The following is an 18,732-nucleotide window of genomic DNA, read 5'->3' as shown; positions in this document are numbered from 1 at the left end:
TTCCAAATTGTATGCCTTTAATTTCTCTTGCCTTATTGTAGTACTAAAATAAGAATGGTGAGTGTGAACACCCTAACCTTGTTTCCAGGCTTAGAGGGAAAACATTCAGTCTTTCGCCACTAAGTGTGATGGTAGCTCTAGGTTTTTTGTAGATGCTCTTTATGAGGCTAAGGAAGTTTTTCCATCTATTCCTGGGGTACTGAATCATGAATCAGTGTTGAACTTTGTCAGATGTTTTTTTCTGCATCATTTCATATGATCAAATGATTTTCCTTCTTTAACCTGTTGATTTGGTGGGTTACGTTGATTGATTTTTAAATATATCATGATATACATTGCATGACCTGGAGTAAGTCTCATTTGGTTGTGGTGTATTATTTTTATATACATTGTTGGATTTGATTTGCTAAAATTTTGCTGAGGATTTTTGTGTCTAAGTTTATGAGAAATATTGGTCTGTAGTTTTATTTTGTAGTGTTGGTATCAGGGTAGTACTGACCTCATAAAGTGAGTTAGGAAATGTTCCTTCTTCTATATTCTGGAAGAGATTATGTAAACTTTGTGTTAATTCTCTGAATGTTTGGTAAAATTCTCCAGTGAAACTATCTAGGCCTCGAGATTTTTTTGTGGGGGGGGGAGCTTCTTAATTACAAATTTAATTCCTTTAATAGTTATAGAAATATTCAGGTTTTCTATTTAATTTTGGCTGAGTTTTGGTAGTTTGTGGTTCTTGAGGAATTGGTCCATTTTTTCTAAGTTGTCAAGTTTATGAATGTAAAGTTATTTGTAGTATTCGTTATTATCTCTTTAATGGCTGCAGGGTCTGTTGTAATGTTCCCTGCTTCATCCTTGATCTTGATGAATTGTCTTCTCTCTTTATCTTTGTCAGTCTTTATAAAGGTTTATCAGTTTTGTTGGTTTTTTTTAAGAATTAGTATTTTGTTTCATTTTCTTTGTTGTTTTTCTGTTTTCAGTTACTTACCTTTCTTTTCCTTTCCAAGTGCTGACCCTTTTTTCTCTTCCATCAGGTTCCAGCTCCATCTCCAAGGCCAAGGATTTTTACACCTCCGTCATCACTTGTGATGCCCTTGACACCTTCCCATCCTAGCCCTTATCAGGGCTCCAGAATGCAGAATACAAGTGACTACAGGCCATCTGGGTTCCAGGAAGCCCAGTCTTTGCCTGTGGTCCCTGGGGTAAGGCCTGGTGAGTGACTGAGTGGAGACCTGTCTAGGCAGAGCACAGAGGAAAACATCTGGCATGGCCAGAATGGATTTGGGAGGCAGTATGTCTATCTAGTGAGAGGAGCTTAGAGTTTGAAGTCTGAATTCTCAGTACTGTCAGTTACCGGCTTTGTACCTGTGGGCAATGTACCTAGCCACTTTGTTTCTTTTGAAAATTGAGAGTGGTTGTTATGTTGGTCATTTCAACCCCAAAGGATTGTTCTGAGGGTCAAATAAGGAATATAGTTAAAAGTACTTTGTAAATGGTAGATCTCCATACACATGTATTAGTTATTTATTATTATTATAGTTTTTTTTTAATTGCTGCCTTATTCCTCCCTGACGTGCTCTGAGTCTCTCCCAAATTGAAATTTGGTGGCAAATAACCTGTTTCTATCCCATTTCAGCTTTATCTCAGCCGCAGCTGTCAGGAGGGCAAAGGGTGCCAGCTCCTAACCCCGTGGGATTCCCTGGAACATGGCCTCTTCCTGGTCCACCCACGGCACCCCCAGACATTATGCAGGCTGGTTCTGCCTCCCTGCCTGAGACTCCTCGACGGCTCCCTGTGCTTCCTGTGAGAGCACCAGGCTTCGACCCTATGAGCTCCCAGCTGCCAGCCCCTCCTGTCACCTTCTCTGCAGCACACCCTCCAGGAGGGCCAGGTGCTCCATGCACCGATGCCTTCCCAGCCACTGGCATCTTGACTCCTCAACCAGGTCAGTCTTCTCCCATGGCCTCCCTCTCCTCCCCTCCCCACTACCACCTTGGGAGTCTCTTTCCTCAAGCCAATGAACTGGGGTTGGAGGATGTCAATTCAGAGTGTGGCTGGTCTGTGGAGGGAGGTATGGCAGACTCCAACTAAAATAATTTTCCTGGTCTTCAGACCAAAAATTCCAGTGTTTTTGATCATGCCCCTAAAATACCTCTATATTTATACTATTCAGGACCTCAAGATTCCTTGGAAAATGCTCCAGTGCCCAGGGGAAACCTCCAGAGGAAAGAGGTCAACACATCTCCCCCCACTCAACCCCTTATACATTCACCGACAACCCACACTCTAGTTCCGTACAGAAAGCAGCCCGGTCCTTCCCATTCTGCTTTCCCCACTCACTCTTCTCCCCTCAGCTCCCTCCTCTTTCCTTCTTATACACATTCACCATCTTCTTACTTCCAGGTTCCCCACGCACTATTCTGTGCCCTCGTTCATTCATAATTCCTGCCACTCCCTCAAAGTAGGGCCGAAGGAGTCTTTCAGCTTAGACTCACGTGCCTTTCTTTTCTCTCTCTTTAGTTGCCAGAGACATTTATGCCCCCAGCACCAATTACTGCTCCAGTTATGTGCCTCGCCCCTGAGTCACGAGGGGTCCTTTCCTCACAGCCTGCTGTCCCCAATGTGAGTCATGCTCCCCCTGGAGCCCCAGGAGAACTTAGCCTGTAGGTGACAGGAATGATGTGTTTCCCTCCTCTTGGAAACCTTCTTTTCTTGGGTGTAGAAAAGCAGGGAGGTAGATGGCTTCATTCCTCAAGTTGGAGGCAGACTCTGGGCTGAAGGAGATGGGGTGGGGGGCAGATACCAAGTGTCCCTACTGCAGACAAGGGAGGATGCCCCTCCTCAGCTCTGCTCTGCTCTAGTGGGAGCAGTGTGACCCCCAGGTCACTGAGGACTAGTCCTGAGGGGAGCCATGAGCAGGAAGCACAGTAGATGGCTTCATTCCTCAAGTTGGAGGCAGACTCTGGGCTGAAGGAGATGGGGTGGGGGGCAGATACCAAGTGTCCCTACTGCAGACAAGGGAGGATGCCCCTCCTCAGCTCTGCTCTGCTCTAGTGGGAGCAGTGTGACCCCCAGGTCACTGAGGACTAGTCCTGAGGGGAGCCATGAGCAGGACAGCTTGCCTCTCTCTCCTGTGTCCCTGCTCCCTCCTCAGCAACTTCAGCGGCCACCTGAGAAGATGGACAGGAAGGAGCTGCCCCCTGAACATCAGTCCTTGAATATCAGCTTTGAGGCGCTTCTGCAGCGATGCTCCCTGTCTGCCACTGATGTAGTGAGTCTGAACCTTCCCCATGATGCTCCCCTCCTACCCTAGCTGGTCCCAGGATCCCTTAGCTGTAGACCAGTTCCTTGTGTGACTCTTCTTACTGTCCCTGGACATGCTGCCTGTATCTTATACTTATTTGATGTCCATGTGAAGTTGGGAGGGGAGGACTTGTCTGGTCTGGAGGTTATCTCCTTGGTAGCAAGACCAAACAGCACTGAGACTTAGCTCTTGGAAAGGCAGCAGGGAGTACTGCAAGGAGGGTGAGACCAAGAGTGAGGAGACCTGCCATTCATTCCTGGCTGCGTCAGCTTGAGCGAGTCACTTAGCCTCTTCAGGTCTCCTTTTTGTCCTCCGTGAAATGAAAGAGCATTAAGCCATTCTAGCTCGAAGGTACCGTGATTCTTTATGGTTCTGTGTAGTGTTAGGCATAGTAGCTGGAATCAGAATCCATTTCCCTCCCTGCAGAAGACAAAACGGAAGCTGGATGAAGCAGCCCAACGTCTAGAATGTCTATATGAGAAACTCTGCGAAGGGACAGTAAGTACAGTCAGTGGTGCTCCTCTGCCTCCTGCTCTTCCACCTTCACCCATGGCCAAAGGGTGCCCAGTGTCCCTTCCTATAGGCCTCACCGACCCTGGGTTTCTTACAGAATATAGACATCTTGCCTGGACTGGTCTCTAGAACTTAAGTCCTCTCTTCTCCCTTCCATGCCTCCAGGGTAGGGGTGGGGTTGGGCTTACTAACTGCGGGCTAATCCTTCCACAGCTCTCGCCTCCTTTCCTGGCTGGGCTCCACGAGGTTGCCCGATGTGTGGACGCAGGAAGCTTTGAACAGGGCCTCGCTGTGCATGCTCAGGTGGTGAGCTGCAGCAGCTTCAGCGAGGTCTCCAGCTTCATGCCTGTCCTGAAGTCCGTCCTCACCATCGCTCGTAAGCTACACGTCTAGACCAGGCAGCTCCTCTTGCCAGGAGGCCACTCCTACTGTTACTTAACTCCTTCCTGCAGGAAAGGGGAATTTCGGAACAGATTCCGTTTGTTTTTCCTAGCCCTCTTCCCTTGCTGCCAGGTATATGATGCTGTAGGCTTGGCTCCAAACCAGCAGAGTGCCTGCTCTCCACCCCTTTATGCGTGGCCCTCTGGGATCTGCTCAGGGCTCTCAGCCTGTTCTTCTTCACTTTCCCTAAAACTGTACTCCAACAGGGCCTGGGACAGTGTGTCTTCTCCCCCAGGGATAGTCTACGTGGCTTCTGAGAGGGTGAGCAGGATCGTTAACTTCCAAGTCTACCTCGACTGTACCCATCTTGTGGGTCTTTTGTCTTTCCCCTTCTGTGGGTTATGAGCCTGACTTTACCTTTTCCTTGCCTCTGACTTCATATTTCCAGGTTCATACTTCTCTGAGCCACAGAGGCTGGGGTAGAGTTGACTGCTGTTCACCCTTTGAACAAGTCATACACATGAGGGATGGGTGCTGAGCACAACGAAGAGAAGGAACTCAGACCCTTTTAAGAAGGGACCTCTCAACTGCCAGCATTGTTAAGGGTGGGCTAGGTGAGGCGGAGGGTGGATGGGATGCCTTTGCTGAGAGCTGTCTTAGGCTATGGGCTGTGGGGAGTGACCCCGGACTCAGCCTGCCTGATCCCTGGCCCAGGGCCTAGACCACTCATTCTGTGATTAGAAGCCAGGTTCTGGAATAGGAGCCATATTAATGAAAGAGTCTTCTAGCACTGTTCTTCAAGGCTTGGAGGCCCTCTTCCCCCAGCCCCACACATCTCAGGGCTGCCTTCTCAGGCTGCGCTTTCAAGGTTGGACTCTGCATTTGAAGCACTGATGTACTTTATGTGCAATAAAGCTGCTTTAGTTTGGTTTCCTCTGTCATCTCCCAATTATTATCTCCTCTAGGTCCTATTTTGCTCTTATCTGTCTTCCCAGTCCTCTTTGTTCTTGTTCCCTATATCCTAATAAGACAGGGGAGAGGCTTGGGGACAGATAGGAAGTCAGGAGAGTTGAAGAAAGGAGGTGGCACTGAATTAGGCTCTCCTTGCAGCGTTTATGGTCACTCTGCTGTGTGTGTGTATATGTGTGTGTGTGTCTCCATCCGTGCCTGACATTCAGCTCCAGGGTTTTCCCCACACCACTTCAGGGCTGAGCTCAGCTACACAAAAGGGGCTGGGTGTGAAGCCAGGGGTACGATCTCTAATCCTGTTGTAGATCGCATCATGTCTGCAGGCTAGATGTGTGTGTTTGGGAGGAAAGGATTGTTAGGGAGTATTTGTTTGTAAAGCCACTTGCTCTTCAGATAATACTTGCACTAACTTCTATTGATGAAGCAGTGTGAGCCCCAGCAAAGTCCTTTCCCAAAGTGTCTTTGAAGCCAAGAGCCCATTGAAGGGAAGAAAGGCCGGGAGAGGGGATTAGTTTGTTCAGCAGCTGTGAATTTCAGTGGGAGGTTGATGAACTCTGAAGTCTTTGTTTAAATTAAAGGTGGGGAGAAAAAAGCCGCTGCTGGAGCGAGAGCCTCACTTGGGGCCCTGAACTAACACAAGGAGAAGTCTGAGCTGCGGGGAGCTGTGTACTGACTGCGAAGACTTTTCCCAAACACTTTTCGGGAAAGGTGTTATGAGAAGAGAAGGGGGCGGAGTGGGGGATTAGCATGTGAAATGAAGTTTTCATTGACTCCAGTGGGGGTAGAAGGCTATTTTAATGGCATTTTGTTCTCTTATTTTCTCTTCTTGAGCTCTTTAGAGATATTGTTTTGCTAAGGCAGGCTTTCTTCCCCCTTCTTTCCAGTCTGCGGATTGCCTCTATGGGAGCCAACATAAATATTTCTCCTCCAGGAATGCGGGTTAATTAAAAGGAAATGAATGAGTGGAAGCATCCAATCCAGACCCACAATAGGCGAGTGCCCTGGCCTGCCCTTCCCTCCCACCACCACCAGCAACGCCAGCGCTGAGCCACGACCCTGTCTCTGTCTTTGCCCTAACCTGCTGCTAAGGCCAGTTGAGGCTGCGATTCTTTTCAAGAAAAGAAAGCCCTGCCTGTGTGTAGGCTCACAGGCTAGGGACAGGAAGGAGACAGTGTTTTGTCCCCTCCACCCAGCGTCCTTGTCACTTCTCAGGACCTCCCTCTGCTTCTGTCCCCTGGCTGAGACAGATGGACTCCTTAAGAGCACAGAAGAGGAGGGAAGGGGCCTGGGTTCCAGGACTCACCCCACGGTACCTTACTATGGTGGAACAAGCCACACGCCTTTCTCAGCATCAGTTTAAATCTGTAAAACAGAAGATTTCACTAGCTGACCTCGAAGGTGTCTTCCCAAGCAACCGGTTTGGTTGTCCACATTTATAAAGGGGAACACAGCACTGGTGATTGATTATAAGAGAGAACCTACACTCCATGAATGCAGGAGGTCAGTGTGTTGTTCACTACTGTATTTCCACTCTGGTGTTCGTTGAATGAATAAATGAATGAATAGATAACGCAAGAGGGGGAAAAAAAGCAAGCCAGATCTAAGGTAGCTCAGTATTGTTTTCTTTATAGATGCAAATGAATGTGGTATCAATCATATCCATTTGGGAATACGAAACAATAACGTATGAAGGAACTTTCTGGCAGCATGACATGTTTCAAGTACTGACCTGGAGTTATCAAATGTGGAGCACAATAGTTCTCCTACTTGTATGCTGAGAGACCTCCTGGAGAATGTAGCTTTCCTTTACAACATTGTACTTTTATATTTTCTAGCTGCCTTGCCAGATTTTCTTACTGTACACTATCAAGTAATTCTGCCAAGTGAGACAGCCAAGTTAGTACATGCTGCTGCTTGATTAGGGATGAAGGGCGAGTTGGGAGATTCAAGAGGCCCAGATCAAAACTGAGGGAAGGAGCAAAAGGCCTTTTGCTGATGGAACTGGAAATGAAGCACTAGGAGACCCTGAAGGGAAGCATGACCCCTGTAAGGAGGGAAGGGGAACCTCTCTCCTCAGGAAGTGTTAGTGGGACAAGAAGGTGTGTAGGGATGAGGCCAGGGATTTGAGGTCTGACCTGGCCATTGTGTCAATTTGGAATATGGGAGCCTTTCCACTGTCACTGGTCGGCCTTTAGAGCCTCCACCCATTTCACCCACTTGGAGCCACTCCTCCTCTGTGCTTTCTCCTCCTCTACAAGAGGTGAGATGAAGTTGTCTAGCATTTGACCAGTTCTGCTCCGGAAGGGCTGCGGGGCTACCTGGTGCCTATGACCCAGGACCAGCCTAGGGGAAGGGAGACGACTGGAAATCTCCTTGGGCTGCAGAGGGTCTGTCAGGGATTAGTTCTTCCCTTCCCAGAGCCCTATTTCACCAAGTCCCTGTTGTACTGCTGCTTTCTGAGAAGAGAACCAGAAGACTCAAGCACAACCAGCAGCAAGGTCTTAGCTACTGAGTGAATGTATTAGTGGAAGATTTATGGGGATGATTTACTAATCCTTGGCAGATTAACCTCTGTCAGGCCAGGATAACTACTTAGGCCATCAGGGAAGTGAGGCTCACAGGAGGATAGTATCCTGACAAGGTGGGAGGGAGGAGAGGACCTAGAGGTTATATCTTATACACGTTCTTCCCCATATCCCCAAGAATAAGTTCAATACCTGAAAAAAAGGCACATGTCACAGTGACTGCAATAAATTAAGGTTCATGGTGCTGAACTTCCTATTAACGGTTTCATTGCAGGAAGTTTATGTATTGAAGGAAAGTATCCAATGCCTGAATCCTGCCTGTTTGAGAACCAGGTTAGTGAAAAGGAAGGGTCCCAGCTTCTCCTTCCTCATGACCTGTCTTCAGAGGTGCAAACCAGGGTCTGAATGGGAGATTAGCTTTATTCATCTCAGTCTTGGCTCAGGGGAATAAGATCCTTTGGGGAAAGAGAAGAGGTAAAGTTGGTTGCTAGGAGGCTATAGGTTAGGAGCAGGGAGGAGGTTACTTTAAAGGGTAGGAGATGACTGGCAGTCTGCCCTTACATCATTCCTAGATGTTGTGGGTATGTGTCTGGAGCACCTTGGGTGATTGTCTAGGAAGGTCATTGCCCCACTGGCAAAGTCCTTTAGAGACATGGTATCACAAGGATGAGTGGCACCCTTGGTTTTCAGCAAGTCAGCATTCTAGGGTTCCCATTTCCTCCATCTTCAACCCCTGCCTCTAGGAACCAACCTCCAAAGACATGCTTTTTCCTGGGTCAGTTTCCTCAGTATCCCTTCAGGGAAGGAAGGAAGGAAAACGGGAAGAGAAAGCAGAGATTCCTGGGGAGTCTATAATCAGAAGCACAGGAGGGCCTCTGCAGAAGGAAGATGTGGCTATGGCAGAGAGCTGGCAGCAGAAAATTGAGGGGGTGGGGATGGGGGCAGGGGGAAGAAAAAAGGTAAAAGAAAAAAGCCGTGTTTTCCCTGGGCCCTGCCTATCTCGGAAGGGTTCTTCCAGTTCCTAAGCTCTCCACAGGCTAGGCCAGGCGTTAGGGCAGCTGGGACCGGGAGGAGGAACGCCTAGTCTCTTCCTACTCCAAGGAAGATCAATAGCTCAGAGTCTCAGAACAGAGGGTTCTCAGACCTAAGTGTGGTGAGCAGACGATGCAGACAGCGCGAGGAGAGAGCAGAGGAATTGTGGAAACAGGTTGGAAAGTGGCAAGCACAGGAGAGATTGCAGCGTCTCTCTCCCTCTCGGGATCCCTGGCCTTGGTAGTGTGGGGTCCCTATTCCCTAGATTCCTCTACTACAGGGGTCTCTAAAAGAAGCCAAGGACAAATTGGGAAAGGAGAGTGGGGAAGGGGACCCTTAGGGTTTTCTCCCGGGTTTGTGCGCCGCGCCCCCCCGCGGCCGGTCCGCGCGACTGCAGAAGTACTTGGTGACCCGGCGGCGGCACTGCTCGCAGCGGACCGCGCAGCACCAGTGGAACTTGCAGTTGCAGCTGGACACGGTCTCGGCGCGGCGCTCCTCCACCGCCAGCCCACAGTCCCCGCAGAGCCGACGGCAGCTTCGGCGCTCCCAGCGGCCCAGGGCCCGGCCGCGCCGCAGGCACTCTCTGCCTTCGGTGCCCAGCAGTCCTAGCGTTTTGTTCTCCAGGCAGTAGTCTGGGGAGTCCTCCAGGTGCACCAGCTCCCTCGTGGAGATGGAGCGAAAGGTGTCTGCGATGGCGCCGCGGCCCGCCGCGCTGTTGCCAGCACCCTGCAGCAGGTCCACCTTGAGAGCTGCGTGGTACTTCTCTTTCAGGTGCGCGCCCACCTCTCGGAACTCAGGCAGCTGCAGCCAGCAGGTCTGCGTGGTGCAGCTGCCAGACACGCCGTGGCACTTACACGTGCGTTTCATGGTGCCCTTCACCGCCTGGGAAGAGAGCTCGGAGTGAGCGGGCCAGGGATTAAGCGACTGGAGTGTCACCCTCTGGCGGGTTGCGAGGATTCTAGCCAGTCTACGTGGCCAGCCGCCTCGATGCCGCGTTTCCCCAATCTGGTGAATGAATTGAAGAGCCGTCCGCACCTAGGGCTGGTAGTGGATGGAGCCAGCTGCCTGACCCCAGGGGCTGCAGGACTCACCTTGCGGCCAGCCTCGTTGTTGTGCAGGTTCATGGCTGCCCGAGCATCCTGTCCTGTCTCCAGGGCATCGACGAACTGCTTGGATATTGCCTCTCCGAAGCCCACGTTGTCGCTGCAGCCTCCCCACAGCCAGCCTTGGCCCCCTGGAAAAAAGGCAGTGGGAAGAAAGGACGGCCCGGAGCCTCCTGGGCTGCTGGTTCTAAGCGGGTTTGGGGGATCTGAGGTGGGGAAGGGTTCAGGTGGGGCGAGTGCCCTGTCTCCAAATTAGTTTCACCCTAGATTTGTTTTTGCCACCTTTGTGCTCCTACTTCCAGCTTCAGCCAATCCCGTGCCCAGGACTCCAGGACATAAGTAGCTGCCAAGTGAGGCAGGTGCCTGCTCACCCCGTTACTATGTTTCTGGCCTTTGGGCAGAGTGCAGACCTCCGCCAGCGACTGACGTCTGGAAGGGACATGATGGTGCAAAAAAGGTGAGGAAAGCACAGCATTGAGGGGCAGAGAGAAGGGCAATTGAGATAATATGGAACAGCAGTTGGCAGTTGAGCTGCAGGGCAGAGGGTTGGAAAGGATAGTGGAGGTAAACAGTGGAAAGGAGACAGGGATAGGCAGCATGGAAGGGCGTTCCCCCTGTGTTTGAGACAGTAATAGGAATGATTCTGAAGGCAGGGTTCTTCCTTTATCATTATTGTGTTTAAATTAAGGAAACCACCCAGTCAGAGAAGTGTCCCCAGCTACATTTAGCCTGGTTTGTCACTGTAGGGTTTGGGCTCAAACTGGTTCGCCCTGATTTTCCTCAGATTTAGAAGAATACAACTCTTCTTCACCCCACCAAGTACCCACCAAGCTTTTCATTACTTAAGTGAACTTCATTGGGCTGCCCTACCCACCCTCCAGATCACTACTCACCCAGCTGCCCGTTGCGGGAGTCATCGCAGCCACAGTTGTCAAAGTCCCCAAGGCTGCAGTTTCTAGTCAGAGTGTACATAACCCCGGCAGAACTGATGGCATGTACAAATGCTGTCTCCCGATTAGCTGACAGGAACCAAAAATTGAGTGAGTTAGAGGGAGGAGTTACAGCCCAAAGACGTACCTTTAATACCATCATTATACCCTCCTCTTCCTGCTCCATTCTATTTCCCCACCTTTATAAGGTACCTTACTCTCTTCCAGGGTCTGCTCCAGCCCTGGTCTCAGCCCTGCTCTTCTTCCTTCCCATCTTTTCAGGTCACACATTTTATCACTGAGTGGCTAGATTATTGTTGATATGGGTGAGGTTTAGGTGGGAAAGAGCCCAAGAAAGAAATGGGGGAGAATCTGAAGGTCAGGTTGTAAAGAACCCATCCCCACTTCCTCCTGGAACATTGAAGTCTGAGAGGCAGGTGCTAGCTAGTCCTGAAAAGAACCACTGATTGGCAGCTCTTTCATTTCCTTGCATGGCCGCTTTTTATCTTCTCCATGGGAATCCGGGCTCCAGGTCAGTTCCCACTTGCTCTGTACCTCTCTGCTAAGCCTGCTGAAGGAAGGGGCTAAGAGGCATGAAGATTTACGGCCCCTACCTACCTTATTTATATTTTGAGGAAGCCTTTAGCCAGCCGGGAGACTGAGGGTGGTATAGGATTGGGGGTGAGGCAAGGTCCATTTGTTGAGCAGTGAGGGTGTTGGGGAAGAAAGAAAAAAGCTCTATAGGGAGGAAAGAGGAGCTGGAGAAGGAACAGAGAAGATCCTGGAGAGGGAGATGACCTGAGAGCAGAGACCAGCTGAGGAACAAGGGTGTAGAGGAGGCAGGGGGCCATCCCTGGAGAGTGGGGCTCTAACCTGTGGCCAGGGGGTCCAGGGAGCTGTGGCCGAGGCTTTCCTTACCACTGCGAAGGCCGCCATGGCTGGACAGCTGCAGGGCTCTCTCAGGGCAGTTCCAGCGGTCCCAGGCAAACTGGTATTTGCATTCTTCAATACCACTCTGGGCACCAGCTGCCACGCTGCTGGAGTAGATCAAGTAAGCCTGCAGGGACACAGGGGTCAAACTTCAGACTCACAGCAACTGAACTTGGGAGGCATTTGCCCTAAAGTGGCCAAGCACCTCTTTTCCTGTGCACTCCCATCCCTCCAAAATAATGACAGAGTAAGCACTTTAAATATGCTTTTTTTTTTGTTTTGTTTTTGTTTTTGTTTTTGTTTTTTGCGGTATGCGGGCCTCTCACTGCTGTGGCCTCTCCCATTGTGGAGCACAGGCTCCGGACGCGCAGGCTCACAGGCCTAGCCGCTCCACGGCATGTGGGATCTTCCCGGACCGGGGCACGAACCCGTGTCCCCTGCATCGGCAGGCGGATTCTCAACCACTGCACCACCAGGGAAGCCCTAAATATGCTTTTAACATCACAAATAACATCACAAATAAACTTAGGTAGAAACCTAAGGCTCAGAGAGGTGATGTAAAACAGTTTGCCCAAGGTGCCAGCACTAGCAAATGTTTGAAGTAGGAATGAAAATCAGTTTCATTGGACTCTAGACCTCACTGCCTCTATTCATTATACTATTCTGTCACTCCAAAATGAGCCTCAATTACATAATTCATGAATTTTCATCTGTTTTCATCCTACTACTAGCTTAGAAGAGAACATTTTGTAAGCTGGAAATGTCCTTAGAGATCATGTAGTACAATGCCAGCACTTTAAAGATGGAAGACAGCTTCCCACCCTGCGCTGAGAAGGATGGGTGACTGTAGCCTGACACTGCGAAAGAAAACTTTTCTGGCTCTGGAAATTCTGGCCATAAATTCAGAGTCAATATTCCTGAGTTCTTGTCCTGGCTCTGACACTAGTTTGCTGTGCGGTTTGGGGTGTGTCCCTAACCCTTTCTGTGCCACAGTTTTTCTGCCTATAATATATACAGCATAATAAAAGATATTGACATGTGTAGTCTTCAGTCAAGAAGCTGAGTGAAATCCAAATAAATCAAAGGAATTTTTTTTCTTACCTTTGGACCAGTCATCAGGAAATTGTTCACTGACCTGGAAGAGAGAGAAACCACAGAACATAATAGAGATACACCAATTCATTTCTGCTGCCAAGAGTTGTGAGAATTACTTCAGCAAATATGCAGGCACACCTCAGAGATATTACTGGTTTGGTTTCAGACCATTGCAGTAAAGTGAATATCACAATAAAGCCAGTCACGTGAACGTTTTGGTTTCCCAGTGCATATAAAAGTTATGTTTACACTATACTGTAGTCTGTTAAGTATGCAATAGCATCATGTCTAAAAAAATACAATGTAAGTGCCTTAATTAAAAAATACTTTATTATTAAAAGTGCTAATCATCACCTGAGCCTTCAGCGAGTCGTAATCCCTTTGCTGACAGAGGCTTTTGCATCGATGTTATGCTGCTGACTGACCAGGGAGGTGGTTGCTGAAGGTTGGGGTGGCTGTGGCGATTTCTTAAACTAAGAGCAAATTTTGCTGAATTGATTGGCTCTTCCTTTCATGAATGATTCCTCTGTAGTAGGCAATGCTGTTTGATAGTATTTTGCCCACCGTAGAACTTCCTTCAAAATTGCAGCCGATCCTCTCAAACAGTGCCACTGCTTTATCAACTAATTTATGTAATAGTCTAGGTCCTTTGTTGTCATATCAACAATATTTACAGCCTCTTTACTATGGGTAGATTTCATCGCAAGAAACCACTTTCTTTGCTCATCCATAAGAAGCAACTTCTCGGGCTTCCCTGGTGGTGCAGTGGTTGAGAGTCCGCCTGCCGATGCAGTGAACACGGGTTCGTGCCCCGGTCCGGGAGGATCCCACGTGCCGCAGAGCGGCTGGGCCCGTGAGCCGTGGCCGCTGAGCCTGCGCGTCCGGAGCCTGTGCTCTGCAATGGGAGAGGCCACAACAGTGAGAGGCCCGCGTACCGCAAAAAAAAAAAAAAAAGAAGCAACTTCTCATCCATTCAAGTTTTATCCTGAGATTGCAGCAATTCAGTCACATCTTCAGGCTCCGCTTCTAATGCTAGTTCTCTTGCTCTTTCCACCACACCTGCAGTTACTTCCTCCACTGAAGTCTTGAACTCTACAAAGTCATCCATGAAGACTGGAATCAACTTCTTCCAAACCACTGTTAATGTTGATATTTTGACCTCTTCCCATGAATCATGAATGTTCTTAATTATCTAGAATGGTGAGTCCTTTTCGGAAGGTTCTCAATTAACTTTGCACAGATCCATCAGAGGAATCTATCTATGGCAACTATAGCCTTATAAGATGTATTTCTTAAATAATAAGACTTGAAAGTGAAAATTACTCCTTGATTTATGGGCTACAGAATGGATGTTGTGTTAGCAGACATGAAAACAACATTAATCTCACTGTACATCTCCATCGGAGCTCTCAGGTAACCAGGTGCATTGTCAATGAGCAGTCATATTTTGAAAGGAATCTTTTTTTTTTCCCTGAGCAGTAGGTCTCAACAGTGGGCTTAAAATATTCAGTAAACCATGTTGTAAACAGATGTGCTGTCATACGGGCTTTGTTATTCCATTTATAGAGCACAGGCAGAGGAGATTTAGCATAATTCTTAAGGGCCCTAGGATTTTCAAAATGGTAAATGAACATTTGCTCCAATCTAAAGTCATTAGCTGACTTAGTCCCTAAAAGACAGTCAGCCCATCCTTTGAAGCTTTGAAGCCAGGCATTGACTTCTCTCTAGGTATGAAAGTCCTAGATGTCATCTTCTTCCAGTAGAAGGCTGTTTCATCTACATTGAAAATCTGTTGTCTAGTTTCGCCTCCTTCATTAATTATCTTGGCTAGATCAGGAATCTGGATAACTTGCTGCAGCTTTTATATCAGCATTTGCTGTTTCCCTTTGCATTTTTATGTTATGGAGATGGCTTCTTTCCTTAAGCCTCATGAACCAACCTCTGCTAGCTTCAAACTTTTCTTCTGCAGCTTTCTCACCTCTCTCAGGCTTCATAGAATTAAAGAGAGTTAGGGCCTTGCTCTGGGTTAGGCTTTGGCTTAAGGGAACGTTGTGGTTGGTTTGATCTTCTATCCAGACCACTAAAACTTTCTCCGTATCAGCAATAAGGCTGTTTCACTTATCATTCTTGTGTTCGCTGGAGTAGCACTTTAAATTTCCTTCAAGAACTTTTCCTTTGCATTCATAATGCAGCTAACTGTTTGGGGAAGAGAGCTAGCTTCTGGCCTGTCTTGGCTTTCGACATGCTTTCCTCACTAAGCTTAATAATTTCTTGCTTTTGATTGAAAGTAAGTGACTCTTGTTTTCATTTGAATGCTTAGAGATCATGGTGGGGTTATTAATTGGCCTAATTCCAGTATTGTTGTGTCTCAGAGAATAGGGAGGCCCAAGGAGAGGGAGAGAGATGGGAATGGCTGATGGGTGGAGCAGTCAGAACCCACACATTTTTTGATTAATTTTGCCATCTTATATGGGCATTGTTTGTGGTGCCTCCAAATAATTACAATAGTAACATCAATGTTTTTTTTTTTTGGCTGCGCTGCACAGCTTGCAGGATGTTAGGTCCCCGACCAGGGATTGAACCCAGGCCCATGGCATTGAAAGTGATGAGTCCTAATCACTGGACCGCTAGGGAATTCCCACATCAAAGATCACCATGACAAATATGAAAGTAATGAAAAAGTTTGAAATATTGCAAGAATTACCAAAATGTAACACAGCAACACTAAGTGAGCAACTGCAGTTGGAAAAATGGCACCAATAGATTTGCTCAATCCAGGGTTGTCATAAATCTTCAATTTGTAAAAAATACAAAATCTGTGAAGCACAATAAAGCAAGTCTGTAATTGAGAGGAAGAAAGGGAAAATGGTTTTTCCAAGGAAAAATTTTGCATAAGGAATCTACTTAATTTAGATAAAAAAAAAAAAAGAACATGTACAAAAGGAGCTAGTATTATGCTTTGCTTGAATTTTTAAAATTTCAAATACCAAAAATGTTGGGAGTAATGTTTGATCGTTATTTTGCCATGGAGTAGGAAGAGAGCTAGCATTAACTTGCTACTGTCTACCAGACACTCTACTCTCAGTATTTTACATGTTGATGTTGTTAAATCCTTACTATCCTGGGCATTGTTATCCCTAGTTGTCAAATAGGGAATCTGAGACTCAAAAAAGTTAAATATATTGTTCAAGCTCACCCAGCTAATTAGTGATTGAAGCAAGATCTGCATCCAGGTCCATCTGACTCCACAGGACTCTGAGAAGAATAGTTCTCTAATCAGAAAGAGGTAAACAGTGGAATAACTTTCTAGGGATTGAGTCACAATTAAATTCCAAAAATAAATAATCTGACTCTGGAAAATAGTTTGGCTGTTCCTTTCAAAACTAAAAATGGACTTGCCACACTACTTAGCAGTTCCACTGTTGGGCATTTATCCCAGAGAAATGAAGACTTATTTTTACTCAGGAACTTGTATTCAGATGCTCATAGCAACTTTATTCAGAATAACCAAAAATTGGAAACTACCCAGATGTCCTTCAAAGGGTGACTGGTTAAAAATATTGTGGTACATCCATACCATGGAGTGCTACTCAGCAACAAAAAGGTATCAACTGTTGATACACACAAAAACTTGGATGAACCTCAAGGAAATTAAACTGAGTGATCAAAGCCAATCTCAAAAGGATACATACTGCATGATTTCATTTATGTAGCAATGGATAAATATGTAATTATGGAGCTAAAGACTAGATTAATGGTTACCAGGGGTTAAGGATAGGGGATGGATACCACTATAAAGTGATAACACCAGACAGTCTTGTGGTTATGGTAAAGTGTCTTGATTGTGGTATGGTTTTGCAAAGCTATACATGTGGCAAAATTGCATCGAGCTATACACATACATACATATACACATACACACACACAAATAAGTGTATGTAAAACTGGTTGAAGTCTGAATAAGCTTCATGAATATTGTACTATAGCTGTAAGATGTTAACACTGGGGAAGGCTGGGGAAGGGGTATGTGGGACTTCCCTGCATGTTTCTTTGCAACCTTCTGCAAATCTATAATTATACAAAAATTAAAAATATACATACATAATCTAGAGTGCCAGAGATCTGGCAAATGGACTTCAGTATAGGCATTTGAAAATTAATCCAAATATATTACCTATTATCTTTCTTTTTCCATTATAATGGGAGAAAGTAACATGGGAATCGTTATGTATTATTCCATGAAAGTTGGTGTAACCTGCATTTCCAAAGGCCAGTAAGATGCTGGCCATCACAGAAAGTGGGCTGGAAATGAAAAAGGCTAAGAAAGTTCAGTTTCTCATCAGAGGCCAAAATAGCTTGACTGGAGTCATACAGAACACACACAACAGCTAAAATACGGGTAGTTTTTGACAAACAGTATCAATAAGCTGAGATGCTGCCATATGAGAGAAGATGGAAAAGGTTCAGAAAGAAATGTAACAGAATTTTAGAAAATCATAAAAAACTACAGAGTCTAGCAAAACCAAGGCCTACTTTTTAATGCTTGGCAAGCAAAATTAAAGAAGCAGTAAATAAAAAGAAGCAGTACTCTCTTGGGGGCAGTAGTACCAGCAAAGCATAAAAATAAATTCAAAATGATGTGAATGAACTCATAATTGCCAAAGCCATTAAATTATGGGTTTGGAGATAAATTTCTGATCCTTAAAGACTAGTGTCAGACAAGTCAGCCAGTTCCTGTGCCTCAGATAAAGAAGCCTGAGCTTGCTGTGTCTCAGAAGGGCAATCTTTATGTGAGGGATAACTTTTGAAGACTTTTGTACATTACCAGGCCAGACAGAGGCTAGTTCCCATTCCACAAAACAGACAGACAGTATCAGGAAAGAAAACAAAGCAACAGAATGAAGACTGGGTGGCAGCCAAAGGAGAAAGCTTAGCGGTGAGCCTGGGTCAAGAGACTTCCTTTGAGAGGACACTGAGTTGAAGTCACAGAGAGTGATGAGCAGAGATGCTAGAAGATTCTTCTTTCCTCGAAGATCCTACAGTATGTAAAGATTTGTATGATATGCTGGTATAGCCTAGTTGATTAATCAATCAGATGTAATTGAGCACTTGCCATATGACACAACTGTAGGCCTTATTTGGACAATATTCCCGTAAGTTGACTTGGGTTGTTAACCCCCGAGGTATTTGCAGATATATTTGAACCACTGGGCAGGGGTTACTTGTATCCAGTATGAAGAAAAGACTCCAGTATGTCCTTGCACTGAGCACCAAAGGAGGAGGGTCTTGTTCTTGATTAATGAGATGATGGCAAGGTGTCCTTTTGAGGAGTAAAATAGAATATGGATTACAGAAAGTATAGTGAGCATGTAATGTGAGGAGAGCAAAAGAGGAAAGAATTTAAGTGTTTGTATGGGTGCCACCTAGGGACAGTAATATGATTAAAGGAAAGATGCTAACAAACAGTGGAAGATGGAGACAGCTCTACAGAGCATGGTCCAAGCAGCATACTACTAGACCAAGGTGCAAGCTTCCCATTCCCTATACGTACAATTGCTGATGACACTACCCAGGTTGGGTGTCAGTCAAAGGGTTTATGTCTTTCTGGACCCTCCCAACTCTTCTCAGACCTTTTGTTAAACTCCAGACTTGCATATCCAACTAGATTCCTTTTTTTTAAAGAACTAAGGTTTGAGTCCTAATTTTTTTTTTTTTTCGGCCATGCTGCACCACACGGCTTGCAGGATCTCAGTTCCCTAAGCAGGGACTGAACCAGGGCCCCCTGCAGTGGAAGCACGGAGTCCTAACCACTGGACCACCAGGGAATTCCCCCAACTATATTCTTGACATCTCCACTTCAATCTTTAATAGGCAGCACAAACTTAACACGTCCAAAACTGAACTCTTGATCTTTGCTGCCACCATTTCAAACTTGCTCCTCCCATTGTCTTCCCTAT

The 18,732-nt window shown here is 46.6% G+C and overlaps 2 protein-coding genes and 1 long non-coding RNA gene across 3 annotated transcripts in view; 2 read left to right on the top strand and 1 right to left on the bottom strand.

Annotated features, from left to right (window-relative positions):
- The window catches only part of SEC31B (SEC31 homolog B, COPII coat complex component), a 34,264-nt gene extending 29,095 nt beyond the window's left edge, over positions 1 to 5,169 (top strand). The window contains 7 exon segments of the mRNA XM_028481271.2: positions 1,029 to 1,206; positions 1,631 to 1,939; positions 2,168 to 2,226; positions 2,515 to 2,616; positions 3,149 to 3,265; positions 3,725 to 3,796; positions 4,025 to 5,169. Coding sequence (XP_028337072.1) covers positions 1,029 to 1,206; positions 1,631 to 1,939; positions 2,168 to 2,226; positions 2,515 to 2,616; positions 3,149 to 3,265; positions 3,725 to 3,796; positions 4,025 to 4,204 — 1,017 coding nt within the window. The 3' untranslated portion in view covers positions 4,205 to 5,169.
- A 1,503-nt stretch (positions 5,170 to 6,672) lies between these two features.
- On the bottom strand, positions 6,673 to 13,178 carry WNT8B (Wnt family member 8B). Its single transcript, XM_055081435.1, has 5 exons — positions 13,165 to 13,178; positions 11,669 to 11,829; positions 10,715 to 10,840; positions 9,810 to 9,952; positions 6,673 to 9,600 (listed from the first exon to the last, which is right to left on the bottom strand). Exons 1-5 carry the CDS (start codon positions 13,176 to 13,178, stop codon positions 9,055 to 9,057), a joined length of 990 nt encoding a protein of 329 aa, XP_054937410.1. The 3' UTR covers positions 6,673 to 9,054.
- A 409-nt stretch (positions 13,179 to 13,587) lies between these two features.
- The window catches only part of LOC114484622 (uncharacterized), a 46,298-nt gene continuing 41,153 nt past the window's right edge, over positions 13,588 to 18,732 (top strand). The window contains exon 1 of the long non-coding RNA XR_003677740.2: positions 13,588 to 13,975. This is a non-coding gene — a long non-coding RNA (uncharacterized lncRNA). The remainder of the gene's footprint in view (positions 13,976 to 18,732) is intronic.

The sequence above is a fragment of the Physeter macrocephalus genome, chromosome 20 (genome assembly GCF_002837175.3).
Source record: "Physeter macrocephalus isolate SW-GA chromosome 20, ASM283717v5, whole genome shotgun sequence".
Lineage (NCBI taxonomy): Eukaryota > Metazoa > Chordata > Mammalia > Artiodactyla > Physeteridae > Physeter > Physeter macrocephalus.
The sequence above is the reverse complement of the archived record's forward strand: the minus strand, read 5'-3'. Positions and strand labels throughout refer to the sequence as shown.